Consider the following 20,034-nt stretch of genomic DNA (forward strand, 5'->3'; position numbering starts at 1 on the left):
GAAGTGGTCAAAGGATAGATTCTTATGAACCAGCTGTTTATGATGTTTAGATTGTGCTTCTCAAAGCTCAGTCTGTGCAAGTAGAGGTGAAACGTTATATTGTGGGAGGAAGTGATGGTTAAGTTTCTGTCAGTCTTACGTAGATGTCTTGGAATGTATATCTCCTTTCCACCAACTCCCAGATTTGTTTTTCTTTTTGGCTGCACTGGGTGGCATGCAGGATCTTTTCCTGACCAGGGATTGAACCAGTGCACCCTACAGTGGAAGCATGGAATCTTAATCTCGACTACCAGGGAAATCCCGATTTGGGGGCTTTTGAGTGGACTTCAGGGCAATTGAAATGAGTCACCTGCCTGGCCTTCCCTGCCAGAGTCCTGAGTCCTCCAGTACCAGTCCTGAATTATTCTCAACCCTTGACTATGAGTACAGTGCTAGAGAGCTACCTGGTAAAAGGAAGGGTGTGCTAATTGTTACTGAACAGATAAAATTCTCTACTCTTCTGTATGCAAAAGGCAGGGGAGATTGTGCATCAAATGCTTACCATAGTCCTGTAGTGATGAATTAGTTTCCTCTCTTCTTCAGCCTTTCAAGAAGGAACAGTACAATGTCTATTTCTATTTTCCTACTCTTACACAGTTGTATTCTCCCCTTGAAAAGAGAAGCTGTTCAACTTGAACCTTGAGTTGGATGCTCAACTCAGATCTGCCTATTTCTCTAAAATAGCAAAATCCCCGCCCCCAAGTAAAGGATGTTAGAAAATGAAAAGTGGAAATTCCCTGGCGGTCTGGTGGTTAGGACTCTGCATTTTCACCACCATGGCTTGGGTTCAGTCCCTAGTCAGGGAACTAAGATCCCCCAAGTCTTGTGGCACAGCCAAAAAAAAGTGGTGTTCTGAGCAGGCAAGGTGTCAGCAAAGAGGCAGACTGACCTGTAGAGATCCTCCATGTGAAGGTCTGTGCATCTGCCTGATTACAGCAAGGGTTCTGCTACCTACCTCAGCCGCCTGGGCTACAACATGGAAGTTCTTCCTCCTCTACACCCTCAGTGACTAATTCAGGCCTTGTGTCAACCCTTTCCATTCTTGTTTGCTAGGGGTACCATCACCTTATCCCGTGTCTGAATTATTGCACCCTTTTCCTGGCTGGCCTCCCTGACTCGGATATACTGGATTTTCAGAATTGTGGTTCATTTAGTACTCGCTGCTTCCCAGTAAAATAGTAAACTCTTGAGAGTGCAGGGACCAATTCTTGTACTTTTTTTTTTTTTTCTTAATCCCTTAGACTAGTGTTTTATATAGGGAGTTGAACACTTTCAGTAACATTTTGATTATGTGTTCAAGAAAGATAAAAGCAAAGCAAAATACTATTAATAACAGGATTATGCATCAGGATTTAGCAAGGAAACATCAAAGATGAAGATTTTTCTCTATATCCTCCACATTGCCTAGCTCACTGCCAGACCCATGGTAGTTCAGCAATTGTTGACTTCATGAAGGCTTAACATTCATTGAGAGATTCAAAGACTTAGGCTGATGGGATGGAAAAGTGAGAGCAATGTGTCAGCCCTCCTCTGCCTACTGTCAACCCAGCTGTGTCCCCAACAGAACTCCCACAAGGAATAGAATCTTTATTGAATACCAAAACTGTCCCTTCCCGAATCTGATCCTGTTTGAGTTAATGATAGTACCCATCCTGCCAGCCAGCCAGCATAGCTCTGAATTACTTTTGACACCTCCCTACCACATGGCAGTTGCTGATTGTGTAATCTCTGCCCTCCTTTGCTCCTGCCACCAGTACCCTGGTTCAGGCCTCATCACCTTTAACTGAGAGGATGGTAGGCACCATCCATCTGATCTTCCCACTAAGTCCTGCCTTTTCTAATCCCTTCTATCCATAGGCAGCTAGTATAATTCTGATTGGAGCACCACTTATCATGTATCTTATTCTCTGATTTATTAATTAAAAAATCTGATTCTCCATCTCCTGTGGATTAAAGTTCGGATTTCTCAGACATTCAGGGACCTGCAGTGATGAGATTCCAGCCTTCATTCCACCCTCATGCCCCAGTCCTCTCCTGTGTTGACTACTTACCTTTCTCTATAACTGACCTCTGTTCTGCTGTTACTTCCTGTGTTGAAAAACCCCTTCATTCTCTGACAAAAGGCAATATAGTACAATGGTTAAGAACATGAGTTCAAGCACAAATGTGTTTGACACACAGTTTTCGCCACTCTGTGTACACTTGGACTATTTACCTAAAACCCCGTGCCACAGTTTTAGCATTTCTAAAGTGGACATAATAGTAGCTAATTCATAGGGTTGTTATGAAGAAGCTGATAATATAAATGACTTCAGCTAGGTATCACCCCTACCTTTTTCAAGGCATTTACTATTCTGCTGCAGTTATATGTGTTCATGTCATGTCTTAACTCTCTCTGGACTAAGTTTTTTAAGGATCCTTGACAACTGTCTTTGTATCTCTTACCACTGAATGTCTTCAACAGAATGAGAATGTATTAAAAACCTTGGTGAAGTGTGAGTTAATTTGGGGCTACACACGGTACACCAGTAATACAGTTCCACTCAGCTGAGGACTGGGAGGGTGGAAGGTAAGTATTACGTGCCTGCTGTGAGCTTGGCACTGGGAATTCAGCAGTGGAGGAGGCCCAGACTAAAGTTCAAGGTGCTTCTAACCTAGAACGGGATAGGATTTTGAGCTGTGTGCTCAAAGGAGGTGAATTATGAGGACAAAGGCGGTGCTGCAGGGATTCCAGAATGGCCTGGGGAGTTGGGTGGGATAAGATGATGGTTAAGTTTGATCAGAAAATGTAACAGCCCTGGTAGTCCAGTGGAATCCACCTTGCAATGCAGAGAACTTGGGTTCGATCCCTGGTTGGGAAACTTAAGATCCCACATGCCAAGGAGCAACAGTTCCCACACCGCAACTACAGAATCCGTGCACTGCAAGGAAAGATCCCAGATGACGCAACTAAGACCCAACGCAGCCAGATAAATAAAATATTTAAAAAGAAAATATGAGCAAAAGCAATGTGACTATGTTCTTTACCCCAGCAGATCTCTTAAATTTTCCTTCCTGACAACCTGCTTTTTTGGGAAGACAATGCAGTGTGCCAGTAAGACTTGCTTGGCACTCCTCTTCCTCTGAACATCCGTTAAAAAATGCCCTTTCTGCTCAAAACTATTCCTTTTCTTTCCACTGAGTGAGCCTGCATTTGCATCTTCCAGTCCTCAGTGCCTGCTGCTGTTCAGTCTGTCGGCAATGCCTACAGTGTGATGGGCTCTTGGCTAGGTCCTGGGGCACCAGAAAGAAACCTCATTCTCAAGGGGCCCGTGGACAAAATCCAGTGAACAGACCGTGACTAAGCAGAGTGATCAGTGCCGCACCCCTGTGTGTTAACCCCAGAGTGCCAGCCCGAGGAATTGAGGAGGCATTCCCTAGGCAATGACCCCACTAAAATCAAGTCTTAGTGATTGGACAAGAGCTCTGTCACCCAAGAAGGAGTTTGACCTGCCTTCAACTGAACAGCTGGTGCAAATCTTAGAGCCTGTGAGCCAAAACACCCTGGGATGACTCCACTTTATCCCCATCTCCTCCCTTCAGCCAGGATCCATTCACCACCCCTCCCCCAGCACTGGCTACATTGCTGTGGCCACATTAAGACTTGGCCCCAGATGGAGGGTGAGTGAGGAAGCTGTTGTGCCAATATGACTGAGTGAAGCTGCCAAAGGTCCCAGAAGGAGGAAGTGGATAAGTGCCTTATTCTTTTAAGGATACAGCAGCCTCAGGTCTTATCAGGGGCCAGGAGCTTCCTCACTCCTTCCCCCACTTCTGACCAAGTCACAGTGTGCCTTGGCAGCGCAGGGAACTGTGGGGGACGGGGAGGAGGACCTGTAGAACTGGGCTAGAGTGGAGGCATGTTGCACTATCCCAAGCAGGAAGCAGTGGTGGTTTAGGCTAGCGTGGTGGTAGCAGAAATGGAATGAAGATTTGAGAGACATTGTTGAGCAGAACCAGCAGGACTTGATGATAAAATACGTTCAAGAAAAGGGAAGAATTGGCTTTCAACCATAAGCATCCACCCCCAGGGTGGACTTACTCTCTTCCCAGCAACCCTAGAAACCATATGGCCCAGGACTCTGCCTACTACTCAGCAAGTAGGTTTCAGGTTGATAAGGAAAGACTTCCTGTGGTGGAACTGAAAGAGGAAGCCACTAACCCAGTACTGCCTAGGAGGCTGTGGGAGAAGGAAGATGGCCAGAGCTCTGTGTCTACTTCGTGCCCTCTGGCTTCTGGAGTGGGTGCAGCTGCTTTTGGGACCTGGTGCTGTGCCTCCAACCTGGGCCTTGAACCTGGATTCAGTGCAGTTCACCGTCTACACAGGCCCTAATGGCAGCCACTTTGGGTTTTCACTGGACTTCTACAAGAACAGCAATGGGAGGTGAGCCCTGGGAAACTTCCCCACCATCACTGCTTCTGTGGGTCTTGAGTTCCCCATTTGTGATAGAGGTTGAGCAAAGTGATTTCCAGGGTCTATTTGGGCTGAGTTCTTGTTAGGAATACTGGGGTGTCAGTGAGAGGCACAAGTGGGGAGCTGAGCAGAGCAAAGACAAAGGGGAGACCCATGTTGATGCCTTATTTTTTCCTCAAGGGTCAGTTTTATGACCCACTCCACCCTCATCCCCTTGAAATACAGAAAGGAGCACATGTCTTAAGTTGACCTGCAGAATTGTGAAACTGTCTGTCTACTCCCACTTTGTTTTTCTATTCCAATCCCCTCAACCCAGCAAAACGATTGATATTTGAAAAGAAGCAATAGAGCATTATTGGTTGGGATTGATCAGGCTGCAAATTCAGACTGCTAAAATTAGAGTCCTGGCTCTTTCTCGCTATAGGAACAACCCTGAGCTAGTTCCTTATTGCGATGGACACTAAGGTCCAGCTTCAGAGCATAGCAATAGCAGATGAACTTTAAGTATCAGCACCTTGGGGAGTTGCCTCTGCTGAAGAGAGCCACCTCTCTCAAATCTCCCCCACTTCCAAATGTGCCCCAGGAAGCAGTCAATGAGGAATGTGGAGGGAGGGGAGAGGTTAAGGGTCTGACTCTCTCATCTCAACTCCAGACAGTTCTGAGGATCTTTCTAGCTCCAAAGTTCCCAGGACATTGACCCATGGCTATTATTCGGTCTGAATCTCAACTCAATGCCCCCTGCCTGCTCCTGCTTCTTTCTCCTCCTTTTCACAGATACTGGTCTCATGGGCACTTCTTAGTAAACATCCTGCAAACTAAAAAGAAAAAAAAATTACAGCATTTTTGGAGCCCTCGTTATGTATTATTTGGCTGGCACTGGCATAAATGTTTTTCATGCGTTTATTTCATTTACTTCTCCTGACAGCATTGATTGGTATTGTCCACCTTTTATATACAGTAGAGCTGTCATTTGAACCTAGATCTACTAAGTTATATTCTCAGTTTTATCCTTAATTTCCGCGGTTACTGATGGGTATGTGACTTTCCTCGCTGGGCGTCAGTTTCACTGGCCGTAAAATGAAAAGATTTGCTTCTATGGTCTGTGTCGTCTCACTGAGAAAAGATCCAGTGACCCTCAAGGCACACCGCCCTTCCGAGGAGTGCTCCCGGCACAGGCACTGGGGCACGGGGTACCCCAGAATCCACGGAGCGCTCACCCAGCTTTCTTATACAGTGTGTCCGTCGTGGTGGGCGCCCCACGGACCCTGGGCCGCAGAGAGGAGGAGACCGGCGGCGTTTTCCTGTGCCCCTGGAAGGCCGAGGGCGGCCAGTGCATCTCGCTGCCCTTCGACCTCTGTGAGTCTCGCACAAGAGAAAGGGAGGGGCTACAAGGAGCGCGGACAGCCGGGCTTCAGCACCCTACCCCCTTCTTGTGCCCTCCAGATGATGAAACGCGAAGCATAGGCACCCAAACTTTCCAAACCTTCAAGGCTGGGCAAGGACTCGGGGCGTCGGTCGTTAGTTGGAGAGACAGCATTGTGGTGGGCGCTACCGGACCGGGATCAGGGAGCAGACGGAGGGTGGGGACACGTGGAGGGAGGAACCCGAGTCCCGCCCCTTCCCCACTCCCCTCTGGCTCTGCTTCAGGCCTGCGCCCCCTGGCAGCACTGGAACGTCCTAGATAGGAACGAGGAGGAGGCTCAGAAGACGCCCGTAGGTGGCTGCTTCGTGGCTCAGCTCCAAAACGGCGACCGCACAGAGTACTCGCCCTGCCGGGCCAACAAAATGAGCCAGTTTTACGAGAGAAATTATTTCAGTGAGCTCCGCTCTCCGTTTCGGCTCCGCCCACTCGCGGCGGTTATCCATTAGCTCCCCACCCCCCACCCCCGCCCCCTTCACCCGATCTTTCCTGTCCTCCAACTCTCCCAAATCCTGCTTGCAGTCTGGGGTCGCCCAGAGGGCCCAGTTCCTGACTCCACCCCCATGCTCTGCCCACTGGGTGTCGATAGTAAATCACGCCCCTTATTACCCTGTGGCCCCGGCCTCGTTTGACCCCGCCTCCCGGCCCCGCGCCACCCTCCAGAGCAGGCTTCGCTGACCCTTCCTTTTTGCCTTCTCTAGGAGACGACAGGCGTTACTGCGAAGCCGGCTTCAGCTCGGTAGTCACTCAGGCGAGTAGGGAGCATTAACGGCGTGGGGGTGTCCCCCCAAACAGGACCCTCTCTCACCTTCAGAACTTCTATTTCAGGCTGGGGAGCTGGTGCTTGGGGCTCCTGGCGGGTACTATTTCGTAGGTACGTGCCCATCCGTACACCTCCCTCCCTTCTCTCGACCCGGGCAGACCCCAGACTCCTGGGCGCCCATACCAACTGTCCCACGCGCCCTAGGTCTCCTGGCGCGGGCTCCAATCGCCGATATCATCTCAAGTTACCGCCCAGGCACCCTTTTGTGGCACGTGCGCACCCAGTTCACCTACGACCAGAGTCACTTACAATACTACGATGGCTACCGGGGTAACGTGGCACCTCCCTTCGAGGCTTCCTAGCACTCAAGTGTCACCGCCGGCCCGGTCCTACCCCTGCAGGAATGCCCCATTGTCAACTTTGGCTGGCCAGCTCCAGGACTAAGGCGCCCCCACTCTGCTCAGGCAGCTCCCTCTCCCTACCCTCTGCAGACCGCCCAGCTCCCAATGGCGAGCACGTTGACTTCTCGCACTGAATTCGCTTCGCGGCCTCGGGCAGGTCTTGACCTCTCGATGGCCTCGATTTCCCCGTCTCCGCAATGCAGAGTTTGAACTGGGTGGTCTCTGAGTCCCCTCCCTTCCCACTCGGGCCCCTTCCCTGCTTCACCCTCCCGGAAGGACTAATTCGCACTGTGCCTTCAGGGTACTCCGTGGCCGTGGGCAACTTCGACGGAAATCCCAACACTACAGGCAAGAAATTCACTTAGGGGTGGGGTTTGGGGAGTCCCGCCCGGAAAGGAGCACTTCCAAGACGGCATTGAAATCTCCCTGGGATTCGGAAGGGCAGGCGGGAGGCAGGTGGGGGTTCCAGAGACCTCACTTTCTGGGCCCGACTCTCCCCAGAGTATGTCTTCGGTGCCCCCACCTGGAGTTGGACTCTGGGAGCGGTGAGTGCCCTCTGTCCACCCCTCACTGATTTCACTCTTCAGCCTGAACCGCGCCCCCCGCCCCCCCAACTTCCTGCCCTTCTGTGGTGAGGTCAACTGTGACATGCTCCTGTATGTTTTCTGAGCAGGTGGAAATTTTGGACTCGTACCACCAGATGCTGCACCAGCTGCATGGAGAGCAGGTGAGGATCAGGTGGGGGTGGCCAAGGCAAGGGAATTGAGACCCTGGAATATTCCACGAGACATGGTGGGATCGAAGTGTGAGTATGAGGACAGAAATTAAGGAGTGCCCCATTTCCTGCAGATGGCTTCATATTTTGGGCACTCAGTGGCCGTCACTGACGTCAATGGGGATGGGTGAGAAGCCAGGCGCCCCCACCCCTACCCACTTGGGTCCCAAATTACCAGAGGTGTTGACTACCCTCAGTCTCCCGTCTCTTCCTTTCCCAGCCCTCACTCACACATGACCACTGAGGGGAGCGGGAGGACAAGGATGGATAAGCCTGAGCTCAGGCCCACAGCATCCCTGTAGCCCATCCCCACATAACCACCCATTGGGCCTGCAGGAGGCATGACCTCTTGGTGGGTGCACCACTGTACATGGAGAGCCGTGCTGACCGCAAGCTGGCCGAGGTGGGGCGTGTGTACTTGTTCCTGCAGGCTCGAGGCGCCCGAATGCTGGGGGCCCCCAACCTACTGCTGACTGGCACACAGCTCTATGGGCGATTTGGCTCAGCCATTGCACCTCTGGGAGACCTCAACCGGGATGGGTACAACGGTAAGGGAAGAGAGAAGGGGTTTATGCCATGGCAAAGATCGTGAATTTGACCTGAGGGCAGAGGGAGCCAAGAAGGGCTTTGAGCAGGAGAGAGTTAAAGGAGACCAGTCGGGATTTGTTTGCATTAGTCCAGGCAAAAGATGGTGACCACTGGGATGTGGGCTTTGGCAGCAGAGTTAGAGATGAGGGTGAGTTCTAGATAGTTATTACTTAGATTATTAGAACTTGATGGGTGACTGCAGGTGGGGCTAAGAGAGAGGAGTTGGGTGGGTGGTGGTGCCCTTCACTGCCTGAAACTCAAGTCTTGCCACAGGCCTGGAGAGAGATCAGCAGTTCAGCTCTGCTCTCATTTGGTCTTTTTCTTTTTTTTTTTTTGGCCATGCTATACAACTTGCAGGATCTTAGTTCCCCAATCAGGGATCGAACCCCATACCCCTGGCAGTGAAAGTATGGAGTCCTAACCAGTGGACCGCCAGGGAATTCCCTGGACTTGTTTGATCATGAAAGGCTTGGGAGCCTTAGGCAGACATATCCAGAGAACAGTTGGGTGTGACTTCCTCCATTTCCAGCACAGAGGTCTGAATGGGAGATAGGGGATTGGGGAAGGTCGATGGGGCCCTGGGAGCTTGCAGTGTGGGAAGAGGCCCAGGAGAGAGCCCTGGGGAGCAAGAGCACTTAGGGGACTCCCAGAGAAAGTAGATCTAGAAAGGAGACAGAGGGATGTTCAGAGGAATAGGAGGGAAACTAGGAGATCTGATGGCCCAGAACTCAAAGGAAGAGTGCTGGAAGCAGAAGGAAGCTGGGTCAGTGGCTCCAGATGCTGCTGAAAGATACAATTAGATGGGGCTGGAGAAGTATTCCTGGGCTTTAGCAAGAAGGAAGTCATTGGTGACAGTGACAAGAACCAATTCAGGACTAGCATGGTGCAAGGTATGAATGAACGTGAAGATCTGATGGCAGCCAGAGTAGACTGCTCTTTCTACCAGTTTGTGAAAGGAGAAAGAGAAAGGTGATTACTGAAAGGAGATGAGGATCAAAGGAAGGCTATTTTAATTGTAAAGACTATGGAGTAGGTGGAATGTGGAGGAAAATGATCTTGTGGGGAAATAGGGGCAGGGAGTGAGCTGGAGGTGGGTCCCTGCAATGCCTGAGAGATGCAGGGCTGGGATGCTCAGCCTAGTGGCAGGGGTAGGAGGGACACTATTCTAGGGTCAAGAGGGGAGAAGAGCAAAAAGCACAACAGTTTGGTTGCTTCTGTTTGGGAAGGAAGTGAGAGGCAGGGAGCTTGATTGAGTAGAAAAGGTTTGAAATAGGTGCTGAGCAGAAAACCCTGAGGGACTGCTAGGCATACACGGAGGCCCCTAGTGATGGCTGGAGGTCAGGAATTCATGGTGGCCAGTGTGGTGGGATCTGGCCAGGACTGGCAATGGGGCGGGATGGCTGAGGATATGGCAAGGGTAACTGAATGTTTAGAAAATAGGTGGAGAGATAGGGAAGCCAAAGATCAGGTGACTGGACGAGACTGTGTTGAGTCTATCAGAAAAGTCAGTAGATCTTTAAAAGAAAAAAACTGCACAGGAAACATACCATGAAGTCAGAAGGCAAGGGAAAGACAGTTACTATATATATATATATATATATATATATATATATATATATATCAAAGATCTTAATTGCCATCACATGCAAAGAATTCTTATAGATTAATAAGATTATTAATGATTGTTATTAATGATGATTACATTTTCAAGAGTTGTCATTAAAGTTATTAGTGATGACAACCCCATGGTGTGACCCTGGGTTTACATGGTGGGAGTGGCATGCCCCAGCTGAAGAGGGGGCAAATATTTAGCAGGTGTTGGTTACTTAATCTTCTGGGACTCTATTTTCTCCTTTAAAATGGGAATAATAATGCCTAGTTTTCAGGATGAAAAGAAATCATGACAATATATTGTCCTCAATAGATAGTGAGGGCTGTTAGACTGTTTTTACAATAATCTGACTTGATGGGTCTTCCTCCCACCCAGTGTAAACTCCTGGAGAGTGGGGCAGATGCCTCCTTGACCCCCACATTCCTCTCCTGGTTCCCTGGGGTCTGCCTAGAGAAAGAGCTCAGGAAAATGTTACAGGGCCTAGAGAGACTGGATAACAGATAGCTACTCCCTTTCTGTTGTTCTTTCCAGATGTTGCAGTAGCCGCCCCCTACGGGGGTCCCAGCGGTCAAGGCCAAGTGTTGGTGTACCTGGGTCAGAGTGAGGGGCTTAACCCATCCCCCTCCCAGGTCCTAGACAGCCCCTTCTCCACAGGCTCTGGCTTTGGTTTCTCCCTTCGAGGTGCCACAGATATCGATGACAACGGATACCCAGGTGCCCCTGGACTGCCTCCAACTAGACAGGAAGGGCCCTTGGGCATTAGCTGGAGATTCTGAGAGACACAGCAAGGGGCTTGAACCTGACCTGGTGCCCCACTGAGAACTCTGTGGGTTGGGGGGCAAGATCAAACCTCCTATGGGGGTAGGTAGTGTGGGAAACCCCTGAGAAAATTAGATGAAGACCCCATAACTCTCTAATTAACCATTCTGACACCTCCCCTCCTTCCCACAATGTCTATAGACCTGCTTGTGGGAGCTTACGGGGCTAGCAAGGTCGCGGTATACAGGTGAGCGCTGGCTCCAGGGGTGGGATGGGGAAGAACCCACCCCATCAGAGACTAGGTCAGGAGGGGCCACCAAGTCAAGCCTCCCAATTCCCACCAGGGCTCAGCCGGTGGTGATGGTCACTGTCCAGCTGATGGTGCAAGATTCACTGAACCCTGCTGTGAAGACTTGTGTCCTGTCCCAGACCAAGACCCCAGTGAGCTGGTGAGGAAATGGAGGGTGTGGGCCAAGCAGGATCTAGGACTTCAGCTGGGTGACCCTAGTCCCTGAGCCCCATTCATCTCTCTGCAGCTTTAACATCCAGATGTGTGTGGGAGCCACTGGGCACAACATTCCCGAGAAGCTGCGTGAGTGGCACCCTGGGGACAGGAGGCAGGTGGGCCTGGGCTCCGCTGGAGGCTGGCCTGGGAGACTCTGACGTGCCCCACTTGCCTGGGCCAGACCTGAATGCCGAGCTGCAGCTGGACCGGCAGAAGCCCCGCCAGGGCCGGCGGGTCCTACTGCTGGACTCTCAGCAGGCAGGCACCATCCTGGACCTGGATCTGAGAGGCAGACACAACCCCAACTGCTCCACCGCCACGGCCTTCCTCCGAGTATGCCCAGGCTGGGGGTGGGCAGGGCTGGGTGTGCAGAGCCTGTTAATCCAGCCCTGGGGCATGGGGCCAGGCACTGCAGGGGTGGTCAGCAGGACACACAGGGTAGGTGGGGTACGTGGTAGCAAGACAGCCCATCTCTTGCCCCCTTCCTTAGGATGAGGCCGACTTCCGGGACAAGCTAAGCCCTATCGTGCTCAGCTTTAGTGTGTCCCTGCCGCCGGAGAAGGATGGAGGAGCCCCTGCTCTCGTGCTGCACGGAGACACCCACGTCCAGGAACAGGTAGAGGTGGGCAGGTGCAGGCAGGGGAGGGGGAGGACCCCTGCAAGATTGTCAAGGTTTGGGTTGGTGTCCATACTGACATCCAAATAGACATCCAAACCTGGATGTCACCTCTAATCTCTGGTGTTACTCTAAACCCTAATGAAAACTGCCAAATCTCAATACCCCCAAAGCCTCATATAAACCTCAGATGTTGACATCACCTCTAAACTCTCATTTAAACCCTGATGTCTACCCGCTCATCTCCCACCTGAGAGCTTGCACTTCTCCGTGCTTTCCTTTAAGAGCTGTGGTTTTTTTTTTTTTCCCTTAATTTGGAAGAGGGATATTTGCTGATGGTATCCAATTCAAGAACTGAGTTATAAAATCTGGAAATACATGTTAACAGGAAACATTGTTAACGTTTGATGGATTTCCTTGCATCATCAAAGCCCTGACATCATCCCAAACCCTGAGGCAAACCCCAAAGCTCTGATACCATCATCAACCTTTTCTTCTCAAACCTTCTAACTCCCCAAACCCACTGTGACCCCCAAACCTACCCACCCACATGAGATGTCCCCTCTAGACCCGCATCATTCTGGACTGTGGGGACGATGACCTGTGTGTGCCGCAGCTGCAGCTCACCGCCAGCGTGTGAGAAGACCGCCCCCTGCCCCCCACACCGCCCACTGCCCCCCACACCGCCCACTGCCCCCCCACACCGCCCACTGCCCCCCCAACACCCACTGCCCCCCCACACCGCCCACTGCCCCCCAACACCTCCCACTGCCCCCCCAACCCTCCCTGTCTACCCTGAGACAGCCCCTCCTCACCTGGATCCTGATACTCTGTCTCCTCATCCCAGCCCCTGGGCTTGGACCCAGCCTCCTTGGCTTTACTCCCTTCTCAACCGCCACAGGAAGGGCTCCCCACTCCTAATTGGAGCCGACAACGTGCTGGAGCTGCGAATGGATGCGGCCAATGAGGGTGAGGGAGCCTACGAGGCTGAGCTGGCTGTGTACCTGCCCCCAGGCGCCCACTACATGCGGGCTGTCAGCAACATGGAGGTGAGCCCCAACCCGGGCGTCCATGGGGACCTGGGAAGTGTGGGAGCCTTGATTCTCATCTCCCACCTGATAGCTCCCGTTTGTCTATGCTTTCCTTCAAGAGCTCCGATTTTTTTTACCCCTCTAATTTGAAAGAGGAATATTTGCTAATGGCATACAATTCAAGAACTCGATTATAAAATCAGGAAATAACTGTTAACAGGAGCCACCGTTTAGATTTGGTTTTGGATTTCCCTTAAATTTCTGTGCTGTTAAATTTGGATTTCCTTGCGTTCTTTTTTCTCGAAATGGATACTTACATAGGTGTGTATTTATTTTTTATTTTACTGATGCAGTTTATAACAATGCAGTTACCCTCCATGTGATGTTTTGTGGTTTTCATTTTTTTTAATCATTAAAAAGAATAGTAATACATACAGTAATACACAGTAATACATAAACAGGAATGTGACAGTCCTTGAATTCCACCTCCCCTTGAAACCCTCCATCCCACCCTGGAATCCTCCCCACCCTGACTTTCCAAGGGACCTTAAATATATAAGGGATGCTGTGTAACCATCTTCTTTCTTGGAACTGCTTCTCCGAAGGGGTTTGAGAGACTCATCTGTAACCAGAAGAAGGAGAATGAGACCAAGGTGGTGCTGTGTGAGCTGGGCAACCCCATGAAGAGTAACGCCCAGGTGAGGCCACTCAGGCCTGGGTGCTGGGTCTCCTCTACCAGGGGTTCATAGACAGCTGGGTTTCGGGGGCTGGGTTTGAAGTCAGATGGCTCCAGACTGGAATCCTTGTCCTCTCACTCCCTGGCTGTGTGGTCTTGGGTGAGTGACTCCCTCTCTGAGTGGTCTTCAGGACGAGGACTGGAGGCCACATTCAGAGTGGGCATCTGGACAGTGACTCTGGCCCTCCCCGTGTCTCAGATAGAAGTCATAATGTGGGTGAGCGTGGAGAAGCTGGAAGAGGCTGGGGAGCAGGTGTCCTTCCTGCTGCAGATCAGGAGGTATACTAGACTGGGGGGCACTCCCTCCCCCTGTCTGATCCCCACACAGAGACCCTCAGATGCCCGCCACACAGTAGTGTTCTCTAGGAGGCATGTTCTTCAGACTTCCCTGTTTCCTTTCTTCCTCAGAGACTTGAGTTTTGGAGCCCTAGAGGAACTAACTTTAGAGTGGTGTGCTGTTTATGGAGTTAGCTCTTCCTGAGCCCTCTGATATTCTGCCCTCCCTCCCCTGCCCCCCGCCCTGAGAGTCCTAATGTTCACTGGGCTGGTATCCCTGATCTGTTTCTCCTCGGCCCCCTTCCTACAGCAAGAACAGCCAGAATCCAAATAGTGAGATGGTGGAGCTGGATGTGCCAGTCCGGGCAGTGGCCCATGTGGAGTTGAGAGGGTGAGAGGCCAGGGAAACAAAAGGGAGTTGGCAGGCACAGCCCTGAGGCTCAGGAGGTCCTGGGCAAACCCCCACAGGCAAGTCAGGGGGCCAGGCTCACTCTGGGGGTCTCGGGCCTCTGCAGGAATTCCTTTCCAGCCTCCCTGGTGGTGGCTGCAGAAGAAGGCAATGGGCAGAACAGCTCTGACAGCTGGGGCCCCAAAGTGGAGCACACCTACGAGGTAGGAAGGAGGCTCTGGGCCCCAGGCTGGGGTAGGAGGGTCCCAGGAGCTGGTTTTGGTGCTGAGCCTCCTAACATCCTGCCGCCACCACCCTGCCAGCTCCACAACAATGGCCCTGGTGCTGTAAGTGGTCTCCGCCTCAACCTCTACCTCCCCAGCCAGTCACAGCCCTCAGACCTGCTCTACATCCTGGATATTCATCCACAGGGAGGCCTTCAGTGCGCCTCAGAGCCCTCTCCCAACCCCCTCCAGGTGAGAGCCTGCGTGAATCCCTAGCCATCAACTAGGGCCCCTGTGGGAGGGCTGGCAGATGGGCAGAGCATGAGACCTGAGGGCCTCTTTGCCTCCTCAGCTGGAATGGAGGCTGCCCACCCCCAGCCCTTCCCCAGCCCACCACAAGCGGGATCGCAGACAGGCCGTCCTGCTGGAGGAGAAGCAGCCCTCAAGGCTCCAAGATCCAATCTTGGTGGTGAGCAGGCTCTGTGGTCTCCAGCTGGGGCCACCCTGGGGCCCAGAGGCAGAGGGGATGGGAGGCAGAGGAGAGAGAAGGGTGTGGTGGGGACCTCGTGTGGGTCACCTTGGTCTCACAGGGACCTCCAGGTGAATATGAAGGATTGTGCTCGCCTTGTGTCTGGGGTGGGGGTGGGGGGGGAGCACTTGTATATTTCAAGGTATCCAGTACATTAAAGAAAATGAATAAATGCCAAAGCAGGGTTACAATAAGGCTTAGTACTGAACGCTATACGATTGACCCACTTCTTCCTGCCCTTTCCCCGTATCTCTGGGACAGTGTAAGCAATCCCATTCAAAGATAACGTCCCAAGCTTGAATCTGAGGCCCTTCGCGACAGGGAGGCCTGGCCCAAGCTCTTCGACCCCCTATCCCCCTCTGACTTGGGTCCTATGATGGGGGTGATAATGGATCAGTAGGGGCTGGGGACCCTCAGAGCTGCGACTCGTCCCCTCAGAGCTGCGACTCGGCGCCCTGTACTGTGGTGCAGTGTGAGCTGCAGGAGATGGCACGCGGGCAGCGGGTCATGGTCACGGTGCTGGCCTTGCTGTCAATGCCCATCCTCCAAGAGGTGAACCCGGATGCGGGTGGGCGGGGCCTTCTAGAGGCGGGGCCTGATGTACTTGGGGCGGAGCTTGGGAGGAGGCGGGGCTTTAGGGCGGGGAGAGAGTGAGGGCTGGATTTAATTTGGAGTGGATAGAATTAGGCCCGGACGGATCTCCCGTACAGCCGAGTCCGAGGCCGGGACTCCTGCAACCAACAGGCCTCGGGTAAACGCCTTTCACCTCCACCCCATACAGAGGCCCCTGGATCAGTTTGTGCTGCAGTCGCACGCTTGGTTCAACGTCTCCTCCTTTCCCTACTCCGTGCCTGCCCTCAGCCTGCCCAGCGGGGAAGCTCTGGTGGGTGTGGAATGGTGGTGGCAGAAAGGGTCCCGCGGGTCTCCCATTGGTCTTCCCCTGAGTCCCTGCCCAGCCGGGACTGCCTGGATCTGAGAGGTGGGACAAGGAGGTGGCTTGGCCGCAGGTCACCGGCTCGCAAGTCTGAGTCTCTGGGAAAGGCAAGTGTCCCGTTGACTGAGGAGACCCGCGGGTCTCCCCTCAGGTGCAGACGCAGCTGCTTCGGGTCTCGGAGGAGAGAGAGATTCCAATATGGTGGGTGCTGGTAGGCGTGCTGGGCGGCCTGCTGCTGCTCACATTCCTGATCCTGGCCATGTGGAAGGTGAGGCATGAAGCAAGGTTGAGGTGGTGGTGGGCGGGGCGGGGGCGGGGGGGGGGGTGGTGGTGGTGTGGGGAGGGTAGAACTGAGGTGGTGGGGGTCGGAGGTGAGGAGGGCAGGCAATCCCACAGGGAGGCAGAGAGAGATGGTGGCCCAAGTAGATGACCCAGGGTCCATCTGATTTCTATTTCCACTATTAGAATGTCACCTTCCAGAGGATCTCTTCCAGGGCACAGGTCCCTGGGAGAGGTGGCACCTGAAATCCTAAGTCCTTTAGACCCGTTCCCCCTGAGAGCAGGAGTCCCAGGGACTGAGTCTTGCCTTCTGGAATCCATTGACCCCTGAGAATTTTCACCTCCTCCCTGCTCTGTCCCTCCCCTAGAAGGACCCAGGTCTTCCTGCTCCAATGTGTCCCTGGTGGGTCATTCCCTCCTCTGCCCCTGGAGAACACCTGCACTGTTCTCAAACTCACTCAAGTGTCCAAACCCTAAAAAGCCACAGTGCTTTTAGGGAAAACATACATTAGACTTATAGTAATCAAATATATACCATCACACGCTGGAGTCATATAGAGACATAATCATCAGTACTTAAGAAAAATTCAGGAAATGAAAAGCAAAATTTAAAAATTTTTTTTGTTTCATGCATTATCTCTAAATGGGAAATGCCTCCACTTGATCATATAGTGGGGATTGTGTTGGTCCAGGGTGAGGACCTTGTGGCTGACTGGTTTCTAGCATACATTCTCCATTGCTGCTCTGGGGCTGAAAAATTCACCTTTACACCCCATTCCTGGCCCCTGTGCACCTCCTAGGTTGGCTTCTTCAAGCGGAATCGTCCACCCTTAGAAGAAGATGATGAAGAGGAGTGATGAGCCCACACATCTCTGTCCTGGCAGCAAGGCTGGGTGTGATGTTGTGTCCCTTCTCCAATGAGTGCCCCCACCCCGCCCCCGCCCCGTCTCTGGTTGCCCAAGGCTGGGAGGATGACATTCTAATAGTGGAGATGGAGATCAGATGGACCCTGAGTCATCTACTTAGGCCAGCATCTCTCTGCCTCCTGATGTCCTCTCCCTCCCTTCAGAGCTGAGTCACCCCCTCTTCTGCTGCCTAATAAAGAACTTGGAACCCAGCTCCACAGCATGCTGCCTCTTCTTGGGGGTCAGAAGAGGAGAGGGGCCTGAGGTGATGTTTGGGCTGAGGAATCTAGGACTGGAAGAAGTGTGAGCAGAGAGGTCTCTGCCAGGGTTAGGGTGCAAATTACTGTCTTTGGGGAGTATCAGGAGCAAAAGAGTGGAACAAGGGAAAAGGGATGGCAGAGCCTCCAAGTGAGACTGGAGGAGGATGGGGTGTCTCAGGGTGGTTGGGTGAGAGGGGGGTTGGGCGCATCAGAAAAGGGAGGCTGAGTCCCTGGTGGGTGAATTTAAATATTTTTTTTCCATGATTTTGGAGGAAATAAACCCCAAGATGAGTTGAGGGTTGGGGAAGTAATACACTGTCTCCACTCTCATAAAAAAAGGTCCTTAAAGCTGTATTCAGGGATTTCCTTGGTGGTCAGTGGTTAAGACTCACCTTCCAATGCAGGGCGTGTGGGTTCGATTTCTGATGGGATCAAAAAATCAAAACATAAAACAGAAACAATGTTGTAACATTCTATAAAGAGAAAAAAAATGGTCCATATAAAAATGTTTTGTAAGATTTATTTATTATTATTTTTTATTTTTGGCTGCTCTGGGTCTTCCTTGCTACACCTGGGCTTTCTCTAGTTGCCGGGAGCCGGGACTGCTTTTCCTTGCAGTGAGCTGGGCTTCAGTAGTTGTGGCACACAGGCTTAGTTGCTTCCAGACATGTGGGATCTTCCTTGACCAGGGATGGAATCCATGTCCCCTGCACTGGCAGAGGTATTCTTAATCACTAGACCACCAGGGAAGCCATACCCCAAAAAAATCTTAAAAAAAAAAAAAGATGTTCAGAGTGAGAAGGGGCAGAGGGAGGCTGAGTAAGCCCTCAGTCTGAGGAAGGCAGAGTTTCAGCAGGGACAGAAGAGCAGGCATTGCTCTCTGGCTACCCTGCTGCTTGCTGTTCCTTCTTCCCCACTAAGGGGAGGGGTCTTCAGTTTGGAATGAGGGCACAGGCAGGGAGCTCGCAGGAGAGCTGGGAGTGGAACACAGCTGTCCCACGGTGGAGGCTGGAGCCAGTGAGTAGTGGTGGGGGGGTCCTCCTGGAGTGCTGAGAGATGTGTTGGTTCATGAGTTCAGTAAATATTTACGGAGCAGCTACCATGTGCCTAGTCCTGTTCCAGTGCTAGGATGGAGCAAGGGATGAAACAAAGTCCCTAAGCTCATGGAACTTACATTCAACCAGGAGGAAAGAACGGACAAACTAATGTATGATCAGTGGAGGTCAAAATAAAGATAAGGAGACAGTGATCGAATAATTGGTGCTGGGAGAGGGCTGACATTTTAGGGAAAGTGGTCAGGGAAAGCCCTTGTGATGAGATAAGCAGAGAGAGGAATGAAAAGATTCAGGGATTAGATCTGATAGAGTGCCTGAAGAATGATGGACGGAGGTTCGTGACATTGTACAGGAGGCAGTGATCAAGACCATTCCCAAGAAAAAGAAATGCAAAAAGGCAGAATGGTTGTCTGAGGAGGCCTCACAAATAGCTGAAAAAAGAAGAGCAGCTAAAGGCAAAGGAGAAAAGGAAATATATACCCATTTGAATTCAGAGTTCCAAAGAATAGCAAAGAGAGATAAGAAAGCCATCCTCAGTTATCAATGCAAAGAAATAGAGGAAAACAACAGAATGGGAAAGACTAGAGATCTCTTCAAGAAAATTAGAGATACCAAGGGAACATATCATGCAAAAATGGGTACAATAAAGGACAGAAATGGTATGGACCTAACAGAAGCAGAAGATTTTAAGCAGAAGTGGCAAGAATACACAGAACTGTACCAAAAAAATCTTCATGAACCAGATAACCACAATGGTGTGATCACTCACCTAGAGCCAGACATCCTGGAATGTGAAGTCAAGTGGGCTTTAGGAAGCATCACTATGAACAAAGCTAGTGGAGGTGATAAAATTCCAGTTGAGCTATTTCAAATCCTAAAAGATGATGCTGTAAAAGTGCTGCACTCAATATATTACAAATTTGGAAAACTCAGCAGTGGCCACAGGACTGGAAAAGGTCAGTTTTCATCCCAATCCCAAAGAAAGGCAATGCCAAAGAATGCTGAAACTACCGCACAATTGCACTCATCTCACATGCTAGTAAAGTGATGCTCAAAATTCTCCAAGCCAGGCTTCAACAGTACATGAACCATGAACTTCCAGATGTTCAAGTTGGATTTAGAAAAGGCAGAGGAACCACAGATCAAATTGCCAACATCCACTGGATCATCAAAAAAGCAAGAGAGTTCCAGAAAAACATCTATTTCTGCCTTATTGACTATGCCAAAGCCTTTGACTGTGTGGATCACAACAAACTGCAGAAAATTCTTAAAGAGATGGGAATACCAGTCTACCGTAATACAGAGAAATCTGTATGCAGGTCAAGAAGCAACAGTTAGAACTGGACATCGAACAACAGACTGGTTCCAAATTGGGAAAGGAGCATGTCAGGGCTGTATATTGTCACTCTGCTTATTTTACTTATATGCAGAATACATTATGCAAAATACCTGACTGGATGAAGCACAAGCTGGAGTCAAGATGGCTGGG

General features: G+C 51.3%; 1 protein-coding gene across 3 annotated transcripts; it reads left to right on the forward strand.

Annotated features, from left to right (window-relative positions):
• The first annotated feature begins 70 nt into the window (after positions 1–70).
• Positions 71–17,442, forward strand: ITGA2B (integrin subunit alpha 2b). Of its 3 annotated transcripts, none has more exons than XM_025279986.3 (30): positions 71–4,459; positions 5,724–5,845; positions 5,933–6,030; positions 6,137–6,305; positions 6,611–6,660; positions 6,738–6,783; positions 6,877–7,002; positions 7,374–7,421; positions 7,575–7,618; positions 7,747–7,800; positions 7,923–7,975; positions 8,185–8,396; positions 10,580–10,762; positions 11,009–11,054; positions 11,152–11,256; positions 11,344–11,399; positions 11,494–11,645; positions 11,803–11,928; positions 12,497–12,564; positions 12,776–12,977; positions 13,565–13,657; positions 13,895–13,974; positions 14,282–14,362; positions 14,487–14,583; positions 14,683–14,835; positions 14,936–15,052; positions 15,551–15,664; positions 15,894–15,995; positions 16,198–16,314; positions 17,126–17,442. In XM_025279986.3, exons 1-30 carry the CDS (start codon positions 4,272–4,274, stop codon positions 17,180–17,182), a joined length of 3,159 nt encoding a protein of 1,052 aa, XP_025135771.3. In that variant the 5' UTR covers positions 71–4,271; the 3' UTR covers positions 17,183–17,442. The 3 variants fall into 3 exon arrangements, with proteins under 3 accessions (XP_025135771.3, XP_006060607.3, XP_044794826.2); XM_006060545.4 differs by having other exon boundaries at positions 12,830–12,977; XM_044938891.2 differs by lacking the exon at positions 5,933–6,030 and having other exon boundaries at positions 4,447–4,459.
• The last annotated feature ends 2,592 nt before the right edge of the window (positions 17,443–20,034 follow it).

The sequence above is a fragment of the Bubalus bubalis genome, chromosome 3 (genome assembly GCF_019923935.1).
Source record: "Bubalus bubalis isolate 160015118507 breed Murrah chromosome 3, NDDB_SH_1, whole genome shotgun sequence".
Lineage (NCBI taxonomy): Eukaryota > Metazoa > Chordata > Mammalia > Artiodactyla > Bovidae > Bubalus > Bubalus bubalis.

Coding starts and splice junctions, on each gene's coding strand:
- ITGA2B (XM_025279986.3), top strand. CDS start 4,272: ATGGCCAGAGCTCTGTGTCTACTTCGTGCCCTCTGGCTTCTGGAGTGG. Junction 8,397..10,579: donor CAACCGGGATGGGTACAACG/GTAAGGGAAGAG, acceptor TGTTCTTTCCAG/ATGTTGCAGTAGCCGCCCCC. Junction 14,584..14,682: donor AAGTGGAGCACACCTACGAG/GTAGGAAGGAGG, acceptor CCACCCTGCCAG/CTCCACAACAATGGCCCTGG.